Source organism: Cygnus olor, chromosome 1 (assembly GCF_009769625.2).
Source record: "Cygnus olor isolate bCygOlo1 chromosome 1, bCygOlo1.pri.v2, whole genome shotgun sequence".
In the NCBI taxonomy this organism is placed as follows: Eukaryota; Metazoa; Chordata; class Aves; order Anseriformes; family Anatidae; genus Cygnus; species Cygnus olor.
This window is the reverse complement of record NC_049169.1, coordinates 180,430,779-180,457,357: the sequence shown is the minus strand read 5'-3', so window position 1 is coordinate 180,457,357 and position 26,579 is coordinate 180,430,779. Positions and strand designations below refer to the sequence as shown.

Sequence of the window (26,579 nt, the reverse complement as noted above, 5' to 3'; positions counted from 1 at the left end):
CAAGGCCAACAGCATCCTGGCTTGTGTCAGGAATAGTGCAGTCAGCAGGACCAGGGAGGCGATCGTCCCCTTGTACTCTGCCCTGGTGAGGCTGCACCTCAAGTGCTGTGTTCAGCTTTGGGTCCCTCACTACAAGAAGGACATCGAGGCCTGCAGTGTGTCCAGAGAAGGGCTACAAAGCTGGTGAAGGGCCTGGAGCACAAGTCCTGTGAGGAGCGGCTGAGGGCACTGGGGTTGTTTAGTCTGGGGAAGAGGAGGCTCAGGGGAGAGAGACCTCATTGCTCTCTACAACTACCTGAAAGGAAGGCGTGGGGAGCTGGGGGTCGGCCTCTTCTCACAGGTAACTAGTGATAGGACTAGAGGGGATGGCCTCAAGTTGCACCAGGGGAGGTTCAGGTTGGAAATGAGGAGACATTTCTTCTCAGAAAGAGCAGTCAGGCACTGGGACGGGTTGCCCAGGGAGGTGGTGGAGTCACCGTCCCTGGGTGTGTTCAAGGAAAGGTTGGACGTGGTGCTTAGGGACGTGGTTCAGTGGGTGACATTGGTGGTAGGGGATGGTTGGACCAGATGATCTTGAAGGTCTTTTCCAACCTTAATGGTTCTATGGTTCTATGAAATTGGCTACTGCCAAAGATAGGTTGATGCTTCTAGTGGGTTCTACCCTACTGCTTCATGCTGCAGATCAGCCAGCCCTTCGCTCATGGCACGAGGCCCCAGCTGCCTTATGACCCTGTGCATAGCCAGGAAAGCAAGTAAATTTTAAGAAAAGCGGAAGCCATTTCCTGGCAACAGCTTCAAGTAACAAAAGATCCCCCTCGGGGATCCAATCTTCCTTTTCCTGGATCCTCCCCAGCAGCTCTGCCTCCCGCCCGGCCTGCAGGCACAAACACACAGGGAGCCGTAGAGAGATATAACCCGTAAATATTAACTTTAATAACACATTAGAACAGGGTAGCACACAGCGAGGTGCCAGAACCCGCCTCGAAGCGGGCTTCGGCGGCGAGGAGGGACCGCCGGGGCGCCGCCCCCGGGCGAGCGGACAAGATGGAGGGGGAGCGGGGGAGGGGGGAGAGGAGCGCGTCACGTGATGCAGAGGGCTCGGGGCAGCTCTCGCAGGCGGCTGCGCTCCCGTGCGCGCTGCCGCGCGGCGGCCCCGTTAACGGCGGTAACGGGCGTAACGGCTGCAACGGCCGCAACGGCCGTAGCGGCCGCGGCTGTGGCGAGCGCCGTCAGCCCCGGCGGCGGAGGCGTTGTGGAGGGAGCGGCGGGCGGAGGGATCGCGGGGGGGCTCGCGGAGGATGCGGCGGCCGGGTGAGCGGCGCCCCGAGGGGCCGTGAGGGGCCGTGAGGTGCTGGGCGGCGGGAGGAGGGCGCAGCCCTCGTGTAACCGCGGGGCACGGGGCAGGCTGCCTGCCTGCAGCCCTGCCCGGCTCCCTCAGAGCCTTTTTGGTTGGTTTCCGGATTTGTGTTTGTGTGTTCATCCTTCTCATCCGCTTCCTGAAGGCAGAGAGATCGAGCGTATTGGGATAACCGGGGCACAACGTTTTTTCCCCCCATCACTGGGCTTTATATAATAATTAATCTCTTCAGGCGTTGCTACAATTCTAAATGCAAAAGGAGTCTTCGCTTTTTCTCTTTAAAGGGATTTTCAGTGCTTTAATTTAGCTTAAATGACCTCTTTTGGGAACCATCCTGCAGCCTTTTGACAGAAGGTAAAGTGGACCTGCATCCTAGGAGTGGGGTTGTGAGGGAGGCATTGCGAATGGAAATGTGTTTGGAGCACAAAGTTGGTTAGGAAAATTAGTGTTTGGGAGAGGCAGTAAGCCTTTGGAGCCTCGATATGTATGTTTTCCTTTGAACGTTTATTTCTGTATACATTACATTGAAATGTAGGTGGTTTTCTTAGAAGATGTACGGAGTGAATGGCTTCAGTAAGTTGCATTAATGGCTCAGGTAATTATTTAAAAAAAAGCATATTGTGGCTATAATTGTACTTTTGTTAAGGTGGTTGGATGGCTGCCAGCCTTGTAAGGTGTTTTTTTTTTTTTTTTGGTGTGGTTAAAACAATCTGATATTCAATAGAGTTCATAGATGTGCTGATTTTCTGCATGTTATCTCCTTTCAGCCAGTTGCTCAAAGCAAACAGGAGGACTGCTTCTCAAGATCTTACATTAGCATGTTTGTCTTTCCCTGTATTGCGCATAAAAGGCATCTAAAAATAAATCACCAGCATGCGGAGGTTTGAACATATTGTCATAAGAATCTCGCCTTATGTAAGGTCTTAGGAAAGTAAGTTGAGGCACATGATTTCAGGGAATGTAATATCTTTTTGTTGGCAGGGAGTAAGTCACAATAAAGTCACTTAGCTTCTGCATCTGATTAACATCAGTACTACGTATTGTTTCCTTCTTTCTCAATACTGAAATACGAGATTTTCTTCTTAAAAAAAAAAAGGGCAAACGGGAGAAAGCATAGGGAAGACTACCTGTGTGTATGGGATTTGATTGTTTCTTAATTGAGGTGTACTTGAAAAGATTGGCGGACTTAATCCCTCTTTTTGTCTTTCTTAAACTAGACATTCCAGCTTTTGTGTTCTCGCTGCAGTTTGGTTCCTGTAAACCAGGAGGGGAAATGAAGGCCTGAGCCTGCGATTTCTTTCTGTGCAGAAATTAAGTCCGCCCAGGTAGAATCAGCTGCAAAATTGGAGCCGGAGGAAAGAGTGAAACAAACATACAATTATCTTCAAATAATCTTTACAATAAGGGGATAATCTTTGAGTAGGTAACTCGAGTTTTTTGTTGCAATGACAATTGGTACTGTTTTCCCGGTAGGACATTTTTATTAGGTTACTGTTCTTTCCAGCATGGGATTGTTTAGCTGAACTGTGTAAAACTTTGTCTAACACCATTTAAAAAAAAACAAAAAACAACAAAAAAACCACAACTTTGTGAACATTGTCTTCTGTTTTTTGTTTGGTTGTTTTTTGTTTTCTTTTTTAGGCAGGGATTTGTGTGTGCATACATGCACTGCTGAGAATCAGCCTGCACATTGTTTCTTTAGAACGCAGGCCAGTGAGATGTTGAATGCGTAGGCGGCAGTTTCGCATAGAATATTTGAAGGACTTCTGTTTTTGAAAGCATGGGGCTTTTTTGTTGTGAGCGGGCCTAGATTCCCACCCTCCCCTCCCCCAATGCTGATGATGCCTTGGAGTTAAATTTCTTTTCCACGCAGTGCGTGGCCAGTTCAGTTTCCTTCTCGGCAAGTCATCCTTTCTTGCTTATTTTTAGCATCACTGAAATTCAAACAATCATCTTTGTTTCTGTTCCTGTTTGTATACTGATACTGTTGGATAATTTCGAAGATGTCAAAGTAGTTAGAAGAGGTGGTGTTGACACAAGCTCCCTCTGCTGGTTGGTTCTGCAGTAGTGCAATACAAACATTAAGTAAAGCCGTGCGGTGTATTGTTTATCACTGGTTCGTGCAGCAGAAGTGAAAAGACATTTAAGAGCAGTGGCATACAGTGTTTCCCAGAGCACCAAGTTTAAGTTTGACATCTATACTTAGAAGGCTTTTAATTGCAGAGTTCTCAGGAATATGAATTTTAATCCAGGTGTTGATGTATACAGATATTCCTTAGAAATGCTGCTGCTGTGTTGCATACAGAATGTTGTAAGGTAATATATTGAGGGAGCTATTTGTGTACAGATTAAAATAACTTCATTACTTTGGATTCCAACTGGTACTTTGCTACTCCATTGCGCTTACAGACTTTCCATTAAGGTGCAGTTTTTGCACGGTATGTGGTGTAGTGGGCTCCAGGCCTCTATGTGACTATCAGCAGAAGTAAATTATAAACTCAGCTCTCTTACTGATGTAGTACAGGAAGGGTGAGTGAAGGACGGACGCTGCGTCCCTTTGTGTCACAGCACAGCTGAGGTCTCCTAGATCAGCCTTTCATAGCAAGGAACTGCCCAGAAGAAGCTCCACAGGCACTTTTTCCCCCTCATGTTCCAACATCTGCTGGACAGGAATTGAAGGCTTGGTTGTGGGCGGTGAGAAGCTCGTTGTGAGGTGTATCCTTTTGAAAAGTATGCAGTATGTCTTAGAGGATGGTAAAATTAACTGGGCTTCTGTTCTGATAACACAGTTATTTTATTGACATCTCCATGTATAGTACTATATACACGTGTATATTCCCCAAATATTTTTTTTCCCATTATAGACCTGTATTTTCGGGTATATTTAAATTGTATTTCAGGTATATTTAAATTGCAAATATCCAACACTGTTATAGATAAAGGAGGTCTTTTCCAACCTTAATGATTCTATGAATGTATGAAAGGAGTGTTAGACCTTCAAAAATCCTGACGTTTGTCATCTGTGGATAGAGTTCACTGCTCATGTCTTCAGTCTGGGAAGTCTCGTGTACTTGAAAGCTTCTTTTTTGTAGAATGGTATTAGTTTGTATGACAAGGTACCCAGCTGAGCTTTGAGGTGTGGGCAATGCAGTATAACTCACCATAGATTTTGGAAATGCTTGGAAAAATCTCCTTGAAGAGGAGCGGTTAATTGAATCATGTAGTCATGGAAAATAAGTCAAGTGGATTAAACACCTAGTGCAAAGGTCGGAAAGGGAGAGATAAAGGAGCGCATTTTAATCTGGTTACCTCTAGAGCAGAATAGGTTCTACCTGTGCTGTAAAACTCTGATGTTATTTACTAGGATATTATCCATCAAAATAATGCTTCGTATTCATGCTTTAAATGGACAGCATGTCTTAAAAAGAACTTCAGTGAAGAAAGTATTTTTTTCTTAATGTCCAGTCCATGATGCATTTGTGCCTTGTCGAGTGTGTGTTACGTAGGGCAAATTATGTAGGTACGGTCAGGATGGACCAAGTCAGAACCTGGTGTGCTCAAAAGAACAAGACATTGCTGTCTTTAAACATGTTACACTATACATTAATTTAAAGGTTTGCCAAAGTGAGACAACAAATCTTAACAGCTAACTCATCTGAGTTTGTAACTGGACTAGAAATTAAGAAGGCTTAAATGCATTCAAATCTGTGTAGAATGTGATGTGATCAGGTGGGTTTTCAAAAGCTGCTCTACAGACACATTTATTATGAATGTGCCATCTGGAGGCTTCAGGTGTTTTCAAGACTTGCTTCAGCTGTGAAATGTAAAGTGAAGTTATGCTCTTAGTGAGAGATATGGGTGCCTAGAGAGCAGAGCTGGATTTGTTGGAGCAAAGTTAAACTTGATAAGTATGTAAGGTCAGGTTTTTGCTTGCTTTTTCCTACACACACCTCCACTGATCTCAATGTTTCACAAATACCTTTTTTCCTAATAAAAATTACCCCCCTCCTTCCAAACCAACCAAACAAAATAAACAAAAAACAACGAAAAAGAACACTGCACTGAACATCTTGCATTGCAGGATTCACTGCGGGTCTTGAATAAAGAATCTGAACGGAAACTGTTTCTGAAACTTTGCCTTGGTTGTCCGCACAGTTCTGAGAACCAAGCATCAGAAGCAAAAGCATCTGGAACAAATAAATGAAAAGGAAAGACCTGAATGTTGAGGAGAGGGTTGCACCTGGATAGAGCTATGTTTTTTATCATTGAACGATCTCTTAGCCTTCATTTTATGGTGGTTTATTGTGATTTGTATCATGCTACCGACATTCTGTGGGATTCTCCACTGAGAGCTTTCTAGGTTTCAGGAAACTTGCTGATGACCCTGAAAAAGTATTTTAGATCGTCAGTGGCAGAATCCCTTGAGGCTATAAGTAGTTACGATTTTTATGTGCAGGACTGAAGGCTTCAATAAGCTCTGTAGGCCATGTTGATTGGCAGCTTTGTTCTTGAGCTGGTGCAATTTTCCTGGGGAAACTAGGAAGAAAGAGCATTGTGTAAGGATGGATTACGCACATGTATGTTCACTGAGCCATGACGTCTACCTACAGTCATCTCCTTCCAGCGCTTAATGTGGTCCAGCTTGTTTCTAAGTAACAAATGACCACAATTTCATTTAATCACTTTTTTTCCAATTTCTCACTGCTTAACAGTACAAACTAGTAAGTTAATTTCATGCTTTTGTGGCCTCTCAAACAGTTTTTTGACCGTAATAGCAACTTTTGATTACACAAGATATGACATGTTTGGTTCGTATGCCCAACAGTCCTACCTTTGTTTATTTGCGTACACTTCAACAACTTTTGTACGTAGTATATGCAGGAATACCAGCTGAAATTCTGAAATCCACTCTGCCACCGGGGGGTATTTGCTATATCACAAACTTTATTAAAAGTTTGCTTGCATAATGGTGGTTGTTCAGTAGTACTGAATACAGTTTCCTTATATATCCAGTTAAGAAAAGATTGTGCTTCTAATGTCCTATCCCAGTGACTTGCTGTTTGTATATAACTTGTGTATTATTACATATTTCATACAGAATAGAATATTGCACTCTGAGGCATTGATGAACATGTCTTTTCTCTCATTTAAAGGAAATTATCTTACTGCCTGTTGATGAAAGTATAAAGTACACCTTTTGATAAGATTTTTTTATTACAGCGTTGTCATCTTACTTGTAGAAACTTCATGAGACACAGTAACATCATGGTGGATGTAGGAAAGTGGCCAATATTTACCTTACTGTCACCTCAAGAAATAGCATCTATTCGGAAAGCATGTGTATTTGGTACATCAGCCAACGAAGCTATATACATAACGCACAACGACGAGGTAAGGCTCTAAGAAAATGGAACAAATAACTCCCAATTAGTTCGTTTCAGAGTCTGCAGAGTATTTAAGTTAATAACTTTGTAGAAGCACCATTGAACTTAGTATGTTTCAAAACATGTTGGATTTAACTTGTAATTATGTTTTTTAGTCTTTTATGAGGATAATACAGATGGAGTATTTAGAAAACTTACAAATGACAAAGGCCAGGATTCAGAAACTTGGTGTGAGTTAACATTGTGCTGTTGAGATGAAACAAGCCACATGTTCTGGGATGTATTAATGAGAGGATTTCTTGTGAGGATGTGTAGAGCAGGATTTTTTTTTTTCCCAACTCTTTCTCAAATCTGTAGGATTGAGTCCCCTGTAGTATAACCGTGGCTGCTCTTTACAGGCCAAATTTAAAAGACAGTAGTGTTCCACTTTCATAGTCGTGTACTTTTTATAGCACAGTTCCTTTCAGGCCAGCACAGATCTGAAGCATTCAGACTCATTAGTTAATTCTTAAGTGTCCTGGTGCTCACATTTGAGCTTGTTAACTTCTGTGAGTGAAGTCTTTGCTTCTCAGGAGTCCATGGCAAAACTCTGCTGTGTTTTTATGAAGGCCTGGATATCACCACATCTGTGCATAGCTGCATATAAGTCACTTGAAATCAGTCTTCCTGTGTTTTTCAGGTGTTTGCTTTTGGACTGAATTGCAGTAACTGTTTGGGAACTGGAGATAATCAGAGCACGATAGTACCAAAGAAATTAGAAGCCTTATGTGGAAAGAAGATTTCCAGTCTCAGTTACGGAAGTGGACCACATGTTGTACTTTGCACTGAAGGTAGAAAATCAATGTTTAATAGGGAAGCACAAGTTACAGATTTAAGTTCTGCGTAGCTTAAGAAGAATGGGTTAAGAGGCAATTGCATGAATTTATTAATTGGGTAGTGCACACTAAGGGGTCCTCATTGGTCTTAAGTGGAGCCACGTATATTCTGCAATAACTAAAGTAAGTTTCTCTTACACCTCCATTATGTTGCAACTCTGTAGAATTTTACAATACCATTTATGACATACTTGATTTTACCTGTGCACTTTTCCTGTCTCTCTCCAGTAATCTGGTTATACTGTGATATGTAATAGTTGTACACAAGGTACATAATCTTTCAGCATGTGAAGGATGCTTGTAATAAGAGGATTCCTTCACTTTTTTTGCTCCTTTTACTTTCAAGATGTCCTTCTCTAAATACTTACCATTCTGTTTATCTTAATTTCCTTGGAATCTGTGATGATTTTATCACAAACTTAAATGTTTTTGCAGATGGTGAAGTATATGCGTGGGGACATAATGGTTACAGCCAGCTTGGGAATGGCGCAACCAACCAGGGCATTACTCCTGTTCAAGTCTGCACAAATCTGTTAATAAAGAGAGTGGTGGAAGTAGCTTGTGGCTCTCATCATTCCATGGCGTTATCAGCTGATGGGGATGTAAGTTGCAACCTGTTCAAATCTCTTAATTTCCATCTTGAACGAATAGTGCAGGTGACTGCAGTGTGAAGCTCTCTCTCCATAGCGTAGTTACTAGATAACCTTTTTTACTGCTGCCTCAAGCTAGGGTGTCCTTTCCTTCAGAGCAGACTTGAAAATAACCCTGAACAAATTGGAGGAATGATAGCCTAGTAAATGTTTCTTTCATTTGTTGTATGTCTCTGTGATGAGACCAGAAAGGTGTGCCACTTACATGTGGAAGAATCTCTGTAAGGTGCCAAACTTGGGATTACTACTTGCTTTGCAATTCTAATACTTGAGGGGTGTGTTGAGTTGTTTGTATTCCAGTTAGCCTTTAGTCTGTTTCCTGCAGTCTTTGTGATTTCCACGCTGGTATAGAGGAAAGAATGTTGCTTTGCACATCTCTGAATCTTTTGTGTATAGGTACCGAAAGAGCATTTGTTTTATATCCCAAATCTGCTTCGTGCTATTTGTTTATGTGGCTTGAGGCGATGTGTCATGGGAAACATGTTCAGCTGGTTTCCAGTCGGTCAGGTATGACCAATGTGTCTCTGATTTCAGGTATGTTACTGCATGGGAGACAGCCTGGTTCAGCTCTGATCTTATGGGGGAAAAAAAAGTTAATTTTAGAACCTTCCTAAGCGTGAAAATGGAAACAATTCTTTCCGTGTTGGTAATAGGAGCACATCTGTGTTTTGGTGCAGTATGGAGTCATACTGCATTGGTTAATGCAGTCAGTAATCGGTGTTTTAAGGGTAACAGCCACTGGGTTAGTTTTATTAGTCTGCATTGTATCTGTGAGAGGGAGCCTGTGTTTAGGAAAGATCTTCACGCTGTCATGTTTGATGACAAATGGTGAAATGATCAAATTTTATTTTTTGTGTGGGAAGGCAGGAATGTTCATATATTAGTTTAACTAGTGTTGTCAGCTGCTGCTGTAGCTGCCTGCAATGGCCGTGCCGTCTTTTATAGTGTAACATGCTTGAAATCTCAGTGGAAGAGGGGAAGCTTCTTTGTATTTACCATGGAGCTGATATTTGCAGCTGGCTAGCCATGGTGGCTAGTTAATGTACTATAAATCCATCCCTTGTGTACTCTGCAGTATCTTAGTCTATTTGTGCTGGGAGGTTTTATCTGTTTCAAAATTAATTATATTGAAAGCAGTGAAACGTTTTAAGTGGAGTTTTATTTACGGAAACATTGGGCTGCAGAAAACCTTGTGACTTGATCTGGAGTTTCAGAGAGGCACTGAATTTGGAAGTAGTCATGGAAATACTTGGCATAATTGATTTGTACGGTTAGGTCAGTCCAACTTTAATGCAATGCAAACAAAAATCATTAAGACATTCATGCTCCTCTGAAAGAGGAAACTCGTAAACTGTTTGGCATTTTGACCTACCTTCTGAGTTAACTTCTTATTTTATTTTCCTATTATTAAAATACATTTTATAGGTCAAAATACTTATAACCCTCCTCAGGTATTCAGTACGGATGATGACCTGGCAAATACAAGTAACAAAAAACAAAGAACTGGTGTTTTTTCTTTTCACATTAGGCATGGCAAATGAATTGTGGGTTGTTTTTTTGGGGGAGGTGGGGGTGAGAGGGAAGGTTATTTTTTGTTTGTTTCTGATGTCTGAGTTTTGGCTTGGTGTTGTGGTAAATTGGCACCCTAGGATATGTAGGCTTTACATAAGGGTATCTCTGTCAGCGAGCTTTCACGTGACTGGCACGTCTGTGGCAGGTATTTCCAGGAGAACAAACTTTAACTGTCAGGAGTTAGAGAATAAACTGGCTGAAACAGTTTTATGTCATGGTGGTATGTATGGGTGTGTATATATAACAAATACTGAAGGAACTGAAAATGCAAAGCTATAAATATTTTTACAGCAAACTACTTTCCTGTCTCTTGGACTTTCAGATGAAAGAGACATATATATATATATATATATATATATATATATATATATATATAAAATCTCATAATTTGTTATTTGTTGTTTGGCAAATGTTGAAGTGTTGGAGATGCTGCTTTTTATCAATGCCATTGTGTAACAAAGCTTTGTTATCGTGAAACATGGGCTGATAAAACTAGCCATTAACAACTCTTGAAAGATAGAAGAGGAGGTATGACGACTGTCCAGCTATAACCTGTGGGAGTATCGCCATGGGGGTCGATAAGCCCCGTGGTTGGTGATAACATTGGACATTGGTGATGATGAAGCCATGAGGAATGTAAACAAGTTAGAAGGAACAAAGAAGGGTGATCCAGGAGACCCCTTGCTGTCTCAAACTGCTTGTTCTCCAACCGCTTGTTCTCCAAGATATGGAAGGTGCTAAATGTTTGCTGTTGATGGGCAAAGTTGTTAACCAATGAATAGTTAGTGGGAAAGTACCGCTTGTGGAGCTAATGTAGAGCTATAAGAAGGGAGCTTGTGCTCAATAAAGTGGTAGTTGAAGTTATTGATGCCTAAACAGACCCCGGTGTCCGTGTGGTCATTACACCACAATAACCTGGATTAGAGTGTTCCAAAGAGAATGAAATACCTTCAGAGCAGGGACTTCCTTCATGCTTGTGTGATGGTGGGAGAATGAATGCAAGCACAAGTGTTATTTGATATGGAAGTCCACTCGCTGTACTCTTTGTCTTCTAGTCCAACTTATGTTTTATATGGAAGTACATTCCTTGTGTTGCCTGTAGTCAGATGCTCCAGTTCCATAGTAGGAAGCTGAAAAAGTGCTATATTCATGTTTCCTAGGTCAGTCCTATTGCTCTTCATTAATTTTCAATAGTTGAAAATTATCTTAAGCATTTTAGCTAGTTAAATAGGATAGTTTATGTAATCTCATCCTGACTATAATAGGATTATAATTTATTGCTGTCATTACTATTCTTAAGGCTTAAACTACATTTTTTTTCTTTGCTTTTATGGACAGCTATATGCTTGGGGCTATAACAACTGTGGTCAAGTTGGATCTGGATCTACAGCAAACCAGCCAACTCCTCGTAGAGTCTCAAACTGTTTACAGGGTAAAATGGTAGTTGCCATCGCTTGTGGTCAGACCTCCTCCATGGCTGTAGTAAACAATGGCGAGGTAAGCATTGCTGTGTTCTCACATTCTCTCTTTCTTACCTAATTTAAGAGGTTAATGTCTGAGCACGGAATAAGGGCTGATATGGATTACTCAGGTTAGAAGAGTATGTATTGGTAACTACTGTGAGACCGCTTTAGGGAAACTGTGCTATTAACTAGAGATCCTGTCTTTGCAGTAAACCTTGCTTCTTATGACAAAGACTATTAGAACAAGATTTTTACTGGGCCTGCATCTGCAAGAATTTTAACAGTTGTATTAAGCATGAGTCATTAAGCATTATTTCAATATATTTCAGTAGGTTCTTGAACATAAGTCTTGATTAGATTTTTGAAAGCTGCACAAATAAGTAGTTAATCTTCCTGCAAGAATACAATGAATGATCCTGGTTCTTGAGCACATTGCTTAACTGCCAGCTACAAAAACAAAGCAAGTGTTTGAACATTGCCCTAGTATTGTGCAACTGTTCCATTCCACATAAGAAATTTACGATTTGAACTTGCCTTTAGGTATGAACTGTAACCTCAAATTTACTATATCACACCACATTTGGAGCATATAGCATTTTCTCGTGACAGGAGGGACTGTAAAGGTCCCTGAGGTTGAGATGAGCTTTCGTCGTACCTAATTCTGTCTTGATTTGTCTACCATGACAGAGCTAAAGGAAAAATTGGAGCTAAACTGGGGGCTTCAACTTAAATTAATCTGATAGATGATCAGCTGGTTAGAATAGCTTTTACATTTTTTTTTTTAAAAAAAAGGTCAACTGAAAATGTTGACACAAATTTTTGGTGCATTGTAAGTTTTATTGCAAAAGTTTTAGTAATTCAAAGATGAATATATTTTAGAAAGCTTCTTTAAAAAGTAGCACAGGACTGAAGTTGAATATAGTTGATTGTTGCAGTGTACTTAGTATCTTTCAGTCTTTATATCTCTTGAAATAGTGTATGGTTTTTTTAAAAAGATGTACGATTTGGACTTGTGCTTAATACTAAGTCTTAAATATTCTGTACTCCTGGAGTGGTGGCTTAATTTTGTTTTCTTCTTGCAATCAGGTTTATGGCTGGGGTTACAATGGTAATGGTCAGCTAGGTCTTGGAAACAATGGCAATCAGCTAACACCGTGCAGAGTGGCAGCATTGCATGGTGTGTGTATACTCCAGGTATGTCTAATGCAGAAATAGAGAATGCATTTATGTTTCTAGCATCTGTTAAAACTGTATCTTTGGAATCTGTACCTGCTTCTAGATTTCACAATTTCAATGCTGAATTTATTTGGCTCCTTCAAACTATGTTAGGCTTATAAAAAAAAAAAAAATACAAGTAAGCTGTGAAGCACTTGCTTTTGTAAATCTGAATGATCTGAATTTGGCTAGTGTGACTAAGTAAATTATGCTATGGTTAAAAATTGTATTTTTGTTACAAAGCGAATGAAATATCCTAGGCAAATATAAAAAATTAAGGAGAACTAGAAAACTAAGATGCTCAAATTTAGATTCTACATCAGTATTCTAATCAGCCCTTTAGGCATGGCTGATGACAGTCACAGTGGTTTTCATTTCATTTAAAAAACAAAAAGTTTTCATGTTTTTTTTTTTCCAAGGTTGAACAGGTTAAGGGCTCTGTTAGCTTTAGAACTGCAGCTCTCAAAGCTTATATAGTGAATATCAAATTCTCAAATTATTTCAGAGTTGATAATGAAGTTCACTGTTTGTGCGAGGAGTCTGCAGCTGAAAGCAAGTGAAGTCTGGGGAGACTTAGCAAGATTTCTATAGAATATTACGAAATTAAGATTCAAAAAACAAGAAACTGGCAATTGCTGTAGGAAAAGACTTACTACATTTTATATATGTTTAGACCATATTGTAAATTCTTTAGGAGGAGTAACCAACGAATGCTAAATTAACGAAGTTGAAGCTGGGAGTTTCCCAGTTGTTACTGTTAATGTATCTTGTTCTAGTTTTAAGTACTGAGAAATAACACGTTCTGGTACTAAATAAAGAATGGCTGGGGTATCTAATATCGGCTAGACTAAGGTATGTGTGCAATAATTGTGTTTCTTCTCTTTTTTTTGTTCAGTAGTAATGCTTATACATTTACTTACAGATTGCCTGTGGCTATGCACACACTCTCGCACTATCAGATGAGGGTGTGCTCTATGCCTGGGGAGCTAACACTTATGGGCAGCTGGGAACTGGCAATAAAAGTAACCAGCTAAGTCCACTGCAGATCATGATGGAAAAAGAAAGGTAATTTTCCTGAAGCTGTTTCTGGGTTGGTATGTCTGGGCATGTGTTACGCAGTCTCTAGTGTTGGAAGCATGTGAGTTTGGGGTTTGGTGGGTTGTATTTTTATTGATAATGTTAAAATTCCAGGAAAGGATGGTAGCTTACTGTTTACTATAGACTGAGTGCTTTTTGCTATCTGTAATGATTGTTGAATGTAAACATTTTATACTTACCTGACACTGAAAATAATGAATGACTGTTAGGCTATTCTAAATATGATTCCTTTGATCAAAACTTTTGAGCTATAAAATCAATAAGCCAAGCTTTTAAGCTGTATTGAGGCCCACATTAAAGGGGTGGTGGGAGGAGGAGAGACACATGAAGAAAAATCAATTTTCTGAAAGGCTTTCTGGGTAACAGCCAACCATGGAAACAGAACTCAATTTGCAAGATTGCTAGAGCTATGGGTAGACAGTACCACTCTTGTCAGTGGTAGCAGTTAGCAGTTTCTCAGGTGACATGTATATATTCTCTTAGTTTCCCGGACTCGCAGAAGATTCACCCTTGTTTACCCTCTTTCAGCACCTTTATCATCATATTTAGGACAGAAATCCTATGGCTCTTCTGCTGTTCACCTACAAACTTGGACCCCAGTCTTGTTCTCTGGACCCATGTGTATACCTGTAAATAAAAGTGCTTCAGTTTGGAAGCCTTGTAGCCTATAAGTCCCTTAACTTGTAAATCACTTAAATTATAGTCTCCTTTTAACTAGGAAACACTTGTGGCTGTTTTTTCTACTCCGTTTCCAGTTTTATATGAACAGAAAATTTTCTATGAAAGATGTCATTTTATAGATCTGAAGTGTCTTTCTGGGAAGTCATTCCTATTTTTTCTTGTTTTTCATGTTTAGCCTTAAATGAAAAGCTGCACAATGCTGAGATTATTTAAGGGTTTATAAATGGTTGGGGGGAGGGGGGGTGTGGAGTTGAAATAAAGAAAGTAACCATCACAGTAGAAACCACTGAGGCAAGGCTGACTTGTCTGTGGAAGAAGTGACACTAGCAAAGTGAAATGAAATTATTTTTTTTCAAGTACTAGAAAGAAAGTGTGTATACTTGCAATGCATCAGCTTTCTTAATGACTCATTTCTTGAGTGAAATAAGGGGAATTGTTGCATTTAGAATTGTATGTGAAGTCAAATGTGGGATTATAATAAAAGCGGCAGTTGTTCAGTGACTAAAAGAGGGAGAAAATATCACTGAACTTCTGCTTGGAGTCCAAGGGAGGGAGAAGTCACTTGAACTTACTCATCTTGCTTGACTTGACTCCCTTGGAAACAGTGCTATTAAGTGGGTGAGCTGACATTTCCCATGAAGCATATTAATGCTTCTCTTGGTCCTTTCATTAATGTAACTCTTTTGACATTTATGCATGATGTCTCTGACAGTTCCTTGGGAGGTGGCATTCGATGTTATTTTAAAGAATTTTGCACATACAGTTTAAAAGGAACTTCTAAACTTAGCGTTGTGTTAGCTTGGAGGCACAGTTATGAAGGTACACTTCTGAATTTTGATGAGTATATACTTAATGTGCTGTACACTTAACTCTACGTATCAAGTATAGTATAGTTATTCTTAAAAAAATCTGTTCTGCTAAGGGAAGAAAATTCGGAGAAGAACGCTTTCGTATTGCTGGATAGCTATAATGAAATGTAAGTTGCCCATAAAATCATGACTTTATGATGTTTCATGCAGCGATGCCAGAAGGTCTCAATGTTTTTTAGAGCTAGAGATACTGTTCTGTAAGGGAATAAGCACTTTCATATGTATGCGCTTAGACTGTTTGGAAAGACATTTGTCACGCTTGATCTGTTTTGTTTTTTCATTTACTTATTATAAACACAAAGCACACGGAAGCCTGGAATCCTCTCTTTTTAAACATGTGGGGAAAACCAGGAAAGCACAGCTTTTACTTTTGAGCTAACTCTGGAACTTCTCCAGAATTTTGCTTAGTATCTGAACAGGGACACTGGAAACATCTTGGCAGTCCTTTTAACAGAATGTGGTTCTTCTTGGTTCTTGTAATGCTTCAGATAGTGAGGTAGGGATTGCGTGGACAATGGGAGAACAAAATAGGTAAGTCTGCATCAATAGCTCTAGTATTTTAAGGAACTTGGGGGGGAAGGGGGGGTTGAAAATACTATGTAGACTTTACTTAAAGTAATGATAGCTCTTCAGGAATGAGGAGTTAAGCGTGTGTATTCACCTCTCCTCAAATGAAACTTTGTCCAAGCAAAAATTATGTTCCAAACAGTTTCAGCATTGATGAGATGAAATTAACAGCAAAATATGAAGTCAGAAACTCGGGCAGTAGATTAATTTCTGCCTACATACAAAAAACATATTAAAGGAGGGGCAGAAGCATTGGGTTTATTGAAAAATACATAGGATTTTAATCTCAAAATGAGAGAAATTTTTACATACGTTTGAAAGAAGTTTTGTAAAATGCTCTGTAAAATCACAGTAGTCTTAACTTTGCAGACTTCCCTAGCTGGAAGCTTTGTAAGTTCCATAAGCATTTATCAAGGAGAATAAGTATCTGATAGGTTTTAAAGGTGGGGTAGACTTTTTCCTTCTTACGGTTGTGGGAGAAAAAGAGAAATGTCAACAAAAAATGACATTATCAAAGCGATACCTGATTACAATAAAACCTACAAGTACTATGGAAATGTCATTGCAATTCTTAAATATTGATCTGTTCAAACAGAATCACGTTCATGCATGACAAAGAAGTACCGGAGTGTAGATACATAGCTTACTTGCTGTTATTTTGGTGTGGCATTTGGGAGGTCACTTGGTTCCGTACCTGTAAGTATCTTACAAGGTTTCTTCTGTTTGCAGGGTTGTGGAGATCGCAGCCTGCCACTCTGCTCACATTTCGGCTGCCAGGACCCAGAGTGGCCAGGTGTACATGTGGGGCCAGTGCCGTGGCCAGTCTGTGGTCCTTCCCCACCTCACTCACTTTTCCTGCACTGACGATGTGTTTGCTTGCTTTGCTACCCCTGCCGTAATGTGGCGTCTTCTGTCAGTAGGTGAGAACAAGCTTTGAGATGAAGCCAGTGCTCTAGAAGCCAAATAACTTTGGTTTAATTATTCTTATAAAATGTGCTTTCATATTATAGTCTCTGTGCATGTGTGTAGTGGTTAGTACAGCATACCACTTCTGTGGCAGGATGGCTCTTTCTTTGAGGAGAACTGGCAATTAAAACTAGCTCTTCTAGCTAGGGTCTGTGTGGTTTGGTTGTTTTTTTTTTTTGGTTATTTTCTTTCTTCTGAAGAAAAAGTCAACTTCAACCAAAGATTTGGAACAGTGTTAACAAGTTTTTTTTGCAAACAAACAACTAGAGAGCCCTGTTGTACCACTGTACTGTGAATATTGTGCATTTCCTTTGTTTGTATTGTTTGAGCTCAGGACAGAGAAAGACTTCTAGATCATCAAATGTAACTTTTTATTCTTAAAATTATTTCTACTTGGAATACTGCTCCTGACTTTTGTTTCTTTGGTTTCTAATAACTTTGAATTCTAGGTGTTGTCTTTAGCTTTTCCTTCTTAGTAATTACTCTTCCAATATGAATGTGAAAGAGCTCAGAAAAATCTCTTTGTGTTTCTTGTTAAGGAAGTAAAATGACAGGATTCCAAGTTTCCTTTCTGTGACATGATTTCTTAAGCTGATTTAGTTTGATATTCCTCAAAGCCAATCAGACTTGTAAGTAACAGTCTGTGTATAGGAAGATCCTAGTATCATTTTTTCTTTTGGAACTATGTTCTTATGCAGCCTTGAATTACCCTTCATGAGGCAGTGTCTATGACCAGCTCATATGCCCAAACCATTCTTCTTGGTTATCTTTGATTCACATGCTGCTAATTCTTACTTGACCCAAAATGTGCCATCCAGTGCTTAGCTTGCACATCGTGCTTATTGGTTTTTGTCTTATATCTTCCACTTCAGTCCTGAAGATCATCTAGGCTGTCTAATCTGTCTTCATGTTGACAACAAATCCAAACTTCGGTAGTTCCTGTAGACAGCCAGTGCTGGGGAGGGATTAGATCTTAAGTAACTTTCTTTCAAACTCAGACTTTTTATCTTTGCATGTGGCTTTTCTGTCTGTAGGCTAAGAATTCCTTTCCTAATCCAGCTTTTCCATTGTAAATTCTCATTTACCTTGTTTTCACAAGTATAGAGGTCCAGATAACAGCATCTCATCTGTAGAGGAAAACTGGAAAATTGTACCAGAGAGGGATTAGCTTGAAATGATCTGCCTCAGGGTAAATCCAAGTCTTGTTTGTTTTTTTCCCCTACTTCTTCAATTCTCTAATCCTGGGGAATGCGTGTTACTCTTGCCCTCTGTAGAGGTGTGATGATCGTCTTGGTCTATTGTCGTCAGCTAGTAGTGAAGGTTCTTTAAATGACATCTTCCCAGATGCAGTCGCTTTCAGTTCCTTAATTTTTATGAAGTATTCCCAGATTGATCATAACAAGGTATTTGAGTCTTGTTTCTGTATTTTAATTCTTATTGGCCTTCAGGGATTATTCTTCTCTTAACCTGATAATCCTAATTATTGAATCTTTACATCAAAAGCATTAATATAGGGACAGTTTCAATCTCCTTCCTGTATAATCTTTCCATCTCTTTTATTCTTATAGGTTTAAATTTTAAATAGGTTTTATTCTTATAGGTTTAAAAAAACTTTTTTTTCTTAGTGAAAGCTAACTCTGCATAAAGGTTATCATTCTACTTTCATTTATGATGTCTTTGCCAAATGAAAGATAAATCTGCCACTCAGGATTGACTGTGGTGAAGTTCAAATCTGCAGCCGCCTTTGAGGAATGAATTTAAGGTATTTAGGGTGAAAGTTGATCATCAGCATAGCTTAAGATAAACTGATGACCTAGAAAAAGATCACATGAGCAGGTGAAGGGGGATTGGAGTGTGGTTTGTTCATCTCTGATGAGATGCCAGTTCATGAATGATCCATGCAGAGTGAACCAAAGGAATTTTTTGGCAGAAACATAACGTGTCTGTTAAAGCAATTTGTTTTAACTGTGTGTGTGTATATAAAGTACCAGCTAATTTAACTGCTGCTAATGGTGAGGAGTAGTTGTATCATATATGGATGAACAGTCCACAGTCCTGAAGGACACAGGAGACAGGCCACATCCCATCAGAGTGGAACTGCCTTTTGGAACTGCCTTTTTTTCCCTGTTTCTCATGCTATGCTGCTTAGAGGCCGTGTGTTGAAACTCACTTGAGATGCATCAACAAAACCATCAAATAGTGGGTTAAAGTTAAGTTTCCTAAAACTTTGGAGTTCTTGTTTTACTACAATTCTTAGCCAGCTTGTGCTGCAAATCTAGGGTTTCTAGAGAGACAGAACAGGACATCTCTGACTTTGATGTTAAGAACTGTCAAAGAGCTGTAATCACACAATTTTAATGCGCTTCCAAAATTGCAGAAGTCCTGTGTCCTTGATTGTAGGTACTGAGTTCTTGCTAGTCTCTCTCTTCTTGTAGCACTGCTGTTGGATTTTGTGTTGTCATAATTGACTGACAAACTGAGGTAGCCTGCAGGTTGTTTGTTAAGGTCTTTGTCAGGGCTCACTAACATGATCTGTGTCTGCTCTGCTGGCACAAAAGTGGCCAACTGGTGACGTTTTCTTACTCTTCAGGCTCAGGTCACAGTGTGTCAGTATGTGCCTCGTTTCTCAAGTGAGCTGTAGGTGATGCTATAGCCTCCATTTACCACCAGTTTGCAGACTGGTCCCTCTTGGTGTAATCCAGGTAGTGGTGCTGAGCTCAGCTGACCTGGCACTTGCCCTGAGCCGCCAGAAGGCTGGTAATTTCATTGGTGGTCCCCATGTGGAGGGTGAGAAAGCAAGTTCTCCAGGTACTTTGGGTCCTGGGTAATGAGCTGGAACAAGGACTGCTGCCACTGCTGCGTGGACCTGTTGTGGAGCTGTCCTTGCCAATGGAAAAGGGTAATGGAGTCAGTCATTCTTCCAGATTCACCCAATGGAACCATGGTCCTGACCTATTTTCCTTCACATGCTGTTACTTGAATAGCTAGCTTTAATTACAGTGATGCGTGTGTTCTGTTTAAGGTGCTTAATGTGTTTTGTTTGTTTAAAAATTGTTTCTCCAGAGCATGAAGAGTTTTTAACAGTAGCAGAGTCTCTGAGGAGAGAATTTGACAGCCCAGAAACCTCAGACCTAAAGTTCCGTGTAGAGGGGAAGTACATCCACGTTCACAAAGCTGTTCTGAAAATCAGGTAGAGGTCGTGTTCCACAGCTCCTGTTTAAATACAATAACCTCTGTATTCCATCTGAGGGGAGGGAAGAAAGTAAGTGGTGGGGAGGGACCCTAAACCTGCAACACATATTATGTGTGTCTGTAATCACTTTAAATGATTATGGAAGGAGTTGAATCAAAATTCTGCCTTAAAATGGTCCCTATTCAGTCTTCACTGAGCCTGTATGTTATTCCCAGAATAATAAATAATGTTAAACTAGTCTGATTGCAGTGCATACACAGATGGTTTTGTAGCATAGGTCAAATTAGAGTTTTACCTTGATGCATAAGTTTAACAGAGCACTAAAACCAAAATGTGGACCGTTTGCTGTGATGGCGTATAGTAAAATATTTGGGGCTGTTGTAGAGCACACCAAATACACAGTTCAGGGGGACTGTAACATAACATTCATGTGTACATACAGATGTTCCAGATGATGTCTCTGTCTCTTAGGTGCGAACACTTCAGAACCATGTTCCAGTCATACTGGAATGAGGATATGAAGGAAGTGTTAGAAATCGACCAGTTTTCTTACCCTGTGTATCGTGCCTTTCTTGAGTACTTGTACACAGACTGTGTTGACCTTCCGCCTGAAGACGCGATAGGTATTGCTTATGGTCTGATTGTGTTAGACAGCAGCCTTCAGGCAAACTGAGAAGGGGGATGAAGAATAAATGTATTAACGTGGGCTTCTAGTCCTGACAATAGTGCATTTTACTGGTGATTGATTAAGCTGTCTTTAAAGAAGTGATGCGTATTAAGAAATAAACTGTGAGCAGTTTTATTAGTTGGGAGAAAGATGCTGGGTTAGAGTACTTGCGTATATTACTGATTTGAACCAATTATTGGATAATATGAAAGAATCTGTGTGGATGTAATATGGGAAACCTGGGTAGCAGAGCGAAGAACAAGCTGTAGTTCAAGCACAGATTTTTATAGTGGTAACTTTTTGCTCATGTTGTGCCTCTTTTGCAACAGTTCCACTCAAACATTTAGGTATGCAAAGCAGTGGAACAGAGTGTGTATTTACAGAGATTAACAGGATTGTGGCATGCGGTACTAGAAGGCCTTTCTTGCCGTATGGTGATAAAATAAACTTCTATGAATAGTGACCTACTTGCAAAAAACACGTTATTGCCATATAGAACACTGCACACACAATATAGACAAAACCTGTACCCAGAGATATATAAATTGTTGAAAAGGCAGAAATAATTACACATGACTAATATGATGGCATTTTAATTGCAGGACTTCTGGATTTGGCTACTTCGTACTGTGAAAATAGACTGAAAAAACTGTGTCAACATATTATCAAGAGAGGAATTACTGTGGAAAATGCTTTTTCATTGCTCTCTGCTGCTGTCAGATATGATGCAGAGGTAAACTTCCAAAGTTCAATTTCTTAAGTAGGTGGCTGTTTTCTGACCCTAAACTGGAGGAAAACAGACAGTAATATTTTTATATAAACTCTCTCTAACTTGCTATCAGATAATGCTGTCTGCCATTTTCAGAGTTTGACAATGTAGCCATTGGAATTACGAGTTTCATTGCAAATACAGGTTTTATATCTCTTTTTCCCCCATAAACTGGTACTGGGAAAGTGAACTAGTACACAGATATCAAAAGATAATTTAAGTGACAGGCAGAGACTCACTATCTATAAATGTTTGTGTTGCTTAATTCATGGTAAGAGGTTATCATGCTGTGCCAAGCTTCGTGAATTATTATTTTGGGGAGGGAGGGTGACGGGGGAAAAAAAGGGAAGGTTAAAACACTAAATCTTAAACAAGGGAAAGCTTTAAAAACAAAGCAAAAATCAGAACATTATGAAGAGCGGTTTTGTAAGCCTTGTTTATAAGGTTGTGGGTTGTGTGTGATGTCACGTGATGGTAGGTTTGGGGTTTTGGCGTGTGGTTTTTGTTTATTTTTTTACTTGTTTAACTACAGTCAAATACACTTTCAGTCTTTTAAAGTATGCTGATGAAATGGCAGGGTAAGAACTCTTTTTTATGGACCTAGTACATTTTGAACATGGAGAAAGTGTGTGAAATGGGAGAAAGGGTAGCAAAACTTTCCTGCAGAATATCTGACTTCAAGACTAGATCACTAACGTGCAGTTTTGTGATCAAATGGGTATTCCTGGGACTTCTTCAGCCCTTTGTGTTTGGAATAGTATCTGTGCATCATGTTTGCAGCTTGATTGGGTTTAACTTGCTACTTTAAAGCAGTTTTGCTAAGCAGTAAATGAATACAGTGCTTTTCCTTGAGCTTAATATCTAGCATGCCCTAACTTACTTCAGAGCCTAATAGCGTGTTGCTAGTTTGATGTACCTTATATGAAGGGCTGCCTCAGAGCTGAAGTCATAATTCAGACACCATTGTGAATAAAGATTTCATTGGTGGGAGTTCGTGGAAAATAGGAAAATGTTTTTGTCTTACAGAAGATTGTTTGGGCAATGGGTCTTCAGTATATCACTGATTTTGCTTGTAAAGGGTAGAAGAAATCCAGTTACTGAGCCTTGGCTGTACCTTATTAGCTAAATAAAGTTGGAAGTGAAATGAGAATGGTTGGCCCAAATGAGGAGAGAACGGGTGACGCTGAGATGTTTCTTATATTTTTTATATTTTTATTTTTAACTTAAAAAAAAGTAAGTGGTAGATCCGGGTTTGAAATTGCTTGGCTGACGTAGTTCATTCAAGGGACTGCGTGTCTGGAAGACAACAGTTAGAAGAACCCACTTCACTGATTTAAAACACCCCCATGACATGAAACTCTCCTATAATTTCTTTTGGTGTTTGACTGGATTCAAGTGGCTGAAACTAGTTCAGGTTTGGCTTCTTATTGTAAGATTTAAAATAATCACTGGATGTACCTTGATACCTTTTTTCACTTAAGTCTATATTAAGTACAGTTTGCTGGGAGTGCATCCATCTGCAAATAAAATAGTTCTTAATATAGAGTTTTAAACTTTCCAAAGTTTCATATTAACAATACAATATTACTGTTACTGTATGCATCTGTTGCGTTGACTTGGTATGTGAGTTTTTAATAAAGCAGTGCAAAATACTGTAATGCGTATGATGTAGTTTTGTTTGAAATGCCAGTTCCTTCTGTTATTAAAAAGAAAAAAGAAAACCCTCAGTGTTCAGTTCTAATAAGCTTGTCTTTTTTTCATTGCACAGATGCCATATAAATCAAGATCTGCAGCTTCAGAAAGCCTGGTTTTAGGCCAGGACATATTTTTATATCGCTGTTGTGTCAAGAACTCACTGGCACGCAGTGGCTCTAGCTTTCAGTAATTACTTTAACTGAAAATATGAATACTAATCAGTCTTTCATACCTCACATGGCTTAAAAGCTCTGAAAATTTTTGTGCCCTGCTGCAGTGCCCGGTCTGCTGAGCAGCTAAAGCTAAGGAAGGCTGTGTTCTCGTGTGTGAAGCACTAGTTCCATGAATTTATGAAGTGCTCAAGCAACTAGAGCAGGCTGGGGAGCTGATGTTCTGGAAAGGCCGTGGCATCTTCCGTAATGCAGCCCAGCTCTGCACCACAAAAATAGATTTCCTCCTCAACAGCGGAGCTGGAAACAAATAATTTGAGCGGGAAGCGTTCTGTGGTTAATGTTATATTGACAACTACTGTCTCTTGTTTTTTAGAAATCCTTTCTCTCTGACATCATGTGGGTGCAATGATGGTGTCTATGAGGCTTTTCTAATCCTTAAATGGAAGGCACTGCATTGTAGGCTCATACCCAGAGCACGCTTTCTGCAAGAATTGCTCTGCTGTGTTGTTTCACACGTGTCCCAAAAATGATTCAGAAGAAACACACTGTGGCACATTTTGTAACCTGGGTCTGTTTGTAATGCACAGAAGGGCCTTCGGCCTAGACTTTGCTTTGAGACTACGTAGTAGATGCTTCCATTGAGCCTGGTGAATGCACTTCAAGGCTTGATTCAAGTCATAAATTAAGTAGGAAGTCAAGCAGGCTTGTATGTAGACTGGAGTTCATAATATGGAATTAAAGAGCTGAGTTCTCTTAATCCACTGTCCTGGTTATACATTGCATTACCCTAAAATCCATTTGTACTGGGTTTTGATATTTGTCTGTGAATATAGATGGAACTTTTCAGGCTGGGAAACTTTAAAAATACATATTGCTCAGAATGGCTGGCTCTCGTGACTGCAGCTATATAGGGAGAACCAAACTCTGGTTATTTTGTCTTTGTAGCCATGTTATGTGGGTAGAATCATTCTCTTCTGTTGCATTTACATAGTGACAGGGGGGTGGGGTGGTTGAAAGACACTGGGTTAATTTATTTGTCTAGTTCTCTGTAAAAATAAAGCTTAGAAAGGCATCGGTGCCTGACTGTAACTTTCTGTAATGGAAGAAAGATAACGAGACTTTTTTTTCTTTTTTCTGTTTAGGACTTAGAGGAATTCTGCTTTAAATTTTGTGTCAATCATTTGACAGAAGTGACACAAACTACAGCATTTTGGCAAATGGATGGTCCCCTGCTAAAGGAATTCATTGCTAAAGCCAGTAAATGTGGAGCCTTTAGGAACTGAAACGAGGCTGTAAGTTATGGGTGTTTGTAGGGTTTTCTGCAGTTACCATGGGTTGGTGTAACTGCACAGGTGGAAGCAGTAAGTGTTAGTGGCCTCTTGTACTTGCTGTGGAAGGCCACAGCAAAAACTGATGTTCTCTGTGCTCAAGAGTGAGCTGTTGTTAAAATAAATGTTAAGCAAAATACTCACTTGCGTTTAGAGTCTGGATGGTGGAACCAGTACAAGGTTTCAGACAGAAAGACTGCCGCGTGCAGAAGATACCGGGCGTTGGTAAGGACTTTTAGGTGAGGAAATCACACTTGCAGAGCTACCTGTTAATATTTTCAATTTACTACTTGAGGCACTGGCCTTTTGGGATTATGAGCCACTGAACGATGTCACTTAAATCATTAACTCCCTGGGATTATACAGAAGCAAATGGCATGGATATCTTTTATTGCAGCTGCATGACTGTGAATGACATTGCCATTTGCTGTGTGTAATTAACCAAGTGTATTCGGTGCTGAGAAAAGTGTGCAAAAATAATGTATCCTCAAAGCCTGCAAAAGTAACCCTGAAGAAAGGGGTACCTAGCAGATTGAATCGGAAGTAAAGCTCTCTATTTGAGTATATCTTACTACAAGTTGTAATGTATACTTTGTAATCTGTTCAAGCAATGTTTATAATGGTTAATGGAAGATTTCCCTCTTTGACTTCAGACTACGTTGGTTCCCTTGGAGGGAAAGGGGCACACTGTTCTGAAAGTTAAGTATTGTATAAATTTAAACTACATGTAATAAAATTCACGTTTTTGTACATGTTCAATAGCCAACTTCTTTGAAGAAAATTTCGAGTTTTTGTGTTATGTACAGCACATACGTTGATTTGAATAAAAACACCACAGTCCTCCCAGACCATGTGTGTGAGTCAGCACAGGCAAGTACCAGGAATGACCCCAGAACCCAGGTTAAAATGCAAAGAGTAAACAGCAGATTTACTTTCATTACCTCGCCAACTCTGAAGCATTGTTTCTGATCCCTTCCTCCTTGCCAGTCCTCTGCTTTTACCCCAGTCCTCCCACTACCACCTATTACTGATTTTTTTACTGATCTGACTGTGCTTGACAAATATCTGTAATCACAATTTCAAATTGCAGCAAAGTTATTTGTAGGCACTAGTGTAGTCCCCAGGGAGTTACAGTGTGTGTCTGATTGCTTTACACTAAGTCCGTATGTGAAATGCTGAGACCGTAACCTTACAGTGACTACATAGACACACTTGCTATTCTTACTGTTCTTTGAAGGTGTCACATCTTCCCCCAACTGCAGGGTAGAACAGAGAACCTGGAACTTCAAATGTGAAGATATGGATGAGATTAACCACAGATCTGCTTCTTGGGCTGAAACTTGGCTCAGGTTTGCAGAGCCTAAAGTTCTGCAGTGGTGATAGAGGCCAGGGATCTCCTACCGCATGACAGTAAGAGCTCAGCCTAGGAGCATGTGAAGAAATGCTTCCACATGTGTCAAAAATTGTTTTAAATAAACAACTTGTTCTGGACTGCAAGCTCTAGACTAAAGGTCAAGATGGTGAAGGGGGGGCAGGGGGGACAGCAAAGTATGCAAATGTCCTTGTCAGTAATTCAGATTGCTGCAGTATGAAGGGAAAAAGAATTGGTCTAAGTCACATGAGCTTTTACTTCATTCCCATATTGGTGAATTTGCATCTTGGTTTCCTAATAACGGCTAAATCCTTACTCCATGTCAATACATTGAAGACATCTAAGTGAACATTTTCTAGGTAAAACAGGTGTGAATGGATCTTGGGTCCTTGGCTTAGGTAATAAACTATTTTGGCCCAAAACGTTCACGCACCTAAAAAGACCAGTATTTTCTTCACTGGGTGGGAGTGTGGCAGCCTGCTTCTACCCCGAGGGCTTATGGCTTGACAGTTAGCCCTTATCACTTCTGTTACGCTGCTTGCCAATCTCCAACTTCATACCAGCTCATGTCGGGTTTGTACTAACTTGAGAAAACAACTGTACCTGCAGGGTGGTGGCTGGTAACACAGCAGCCTGCGGGACAAGGTGCAGTTAAAAACAGTGGTGCAACAGCTTATCCCCTCCC

General features: G+C 40.0%; 1 protein-coding gene across 4 annotated transcripts; it reads left to right on the top strand.

The window, feature by feature from the left end:
* The first annotated feature begins 1,072 nt into the window (after positions 1 to 1,072).
* RCBTB1 (RCC1 and BTB domain containing protein 1) lies at positions 1,073 to 25,274 on the top strand. Of its 4 annotated transcripts, none has more exons than XM_040542433.1 (13): positions 1,073 to 1,311; positions 6,598 to 6,748; positions 7,421 to 7,571; positions 8,052 to 8,218; positions 11,177 to 11,335; positions 12,388 to 12,495; positions 13,439 to 13,581; positions 15,218 to 15,271; positions 16,461 to 16,651; positions 19,761 to 19,887; positions 20,362 to 20,513; positions 21,160 to 21,290; positions 24,337 to 25,274. In XM_040542433.1, exons 1-13 carry the CDS (start codon positions 1,088 to 1,090, stop codon positions 24,475 to 24,477), a joined length of 1,899 nt encoding a protein of 632 aa, XP_040398367.1. In that variant the 5' UTR covers positions 1,073 to 1,087; the 3' UTR covers positions 24,478 to 25,274. The 4 variants fall into 4 exon arrangements, with proteins under 4 accessions (XP_040398367.1, XP_040398373.1, XP_040398356.1 ...); XM_040542413.1 differs by having other exon boundaries at positions 1,077 to 1,311; positions 6,578 to 6,748; XM_040542439.1 differs by lacking the exon at positions 15,218 to 15,271 and having other exon boundaries at positions 1,074 to 1,311.
* The last annotated feature ends 1,305 nt before the right edge of the window (positions 25,275 to 26,579 follow it).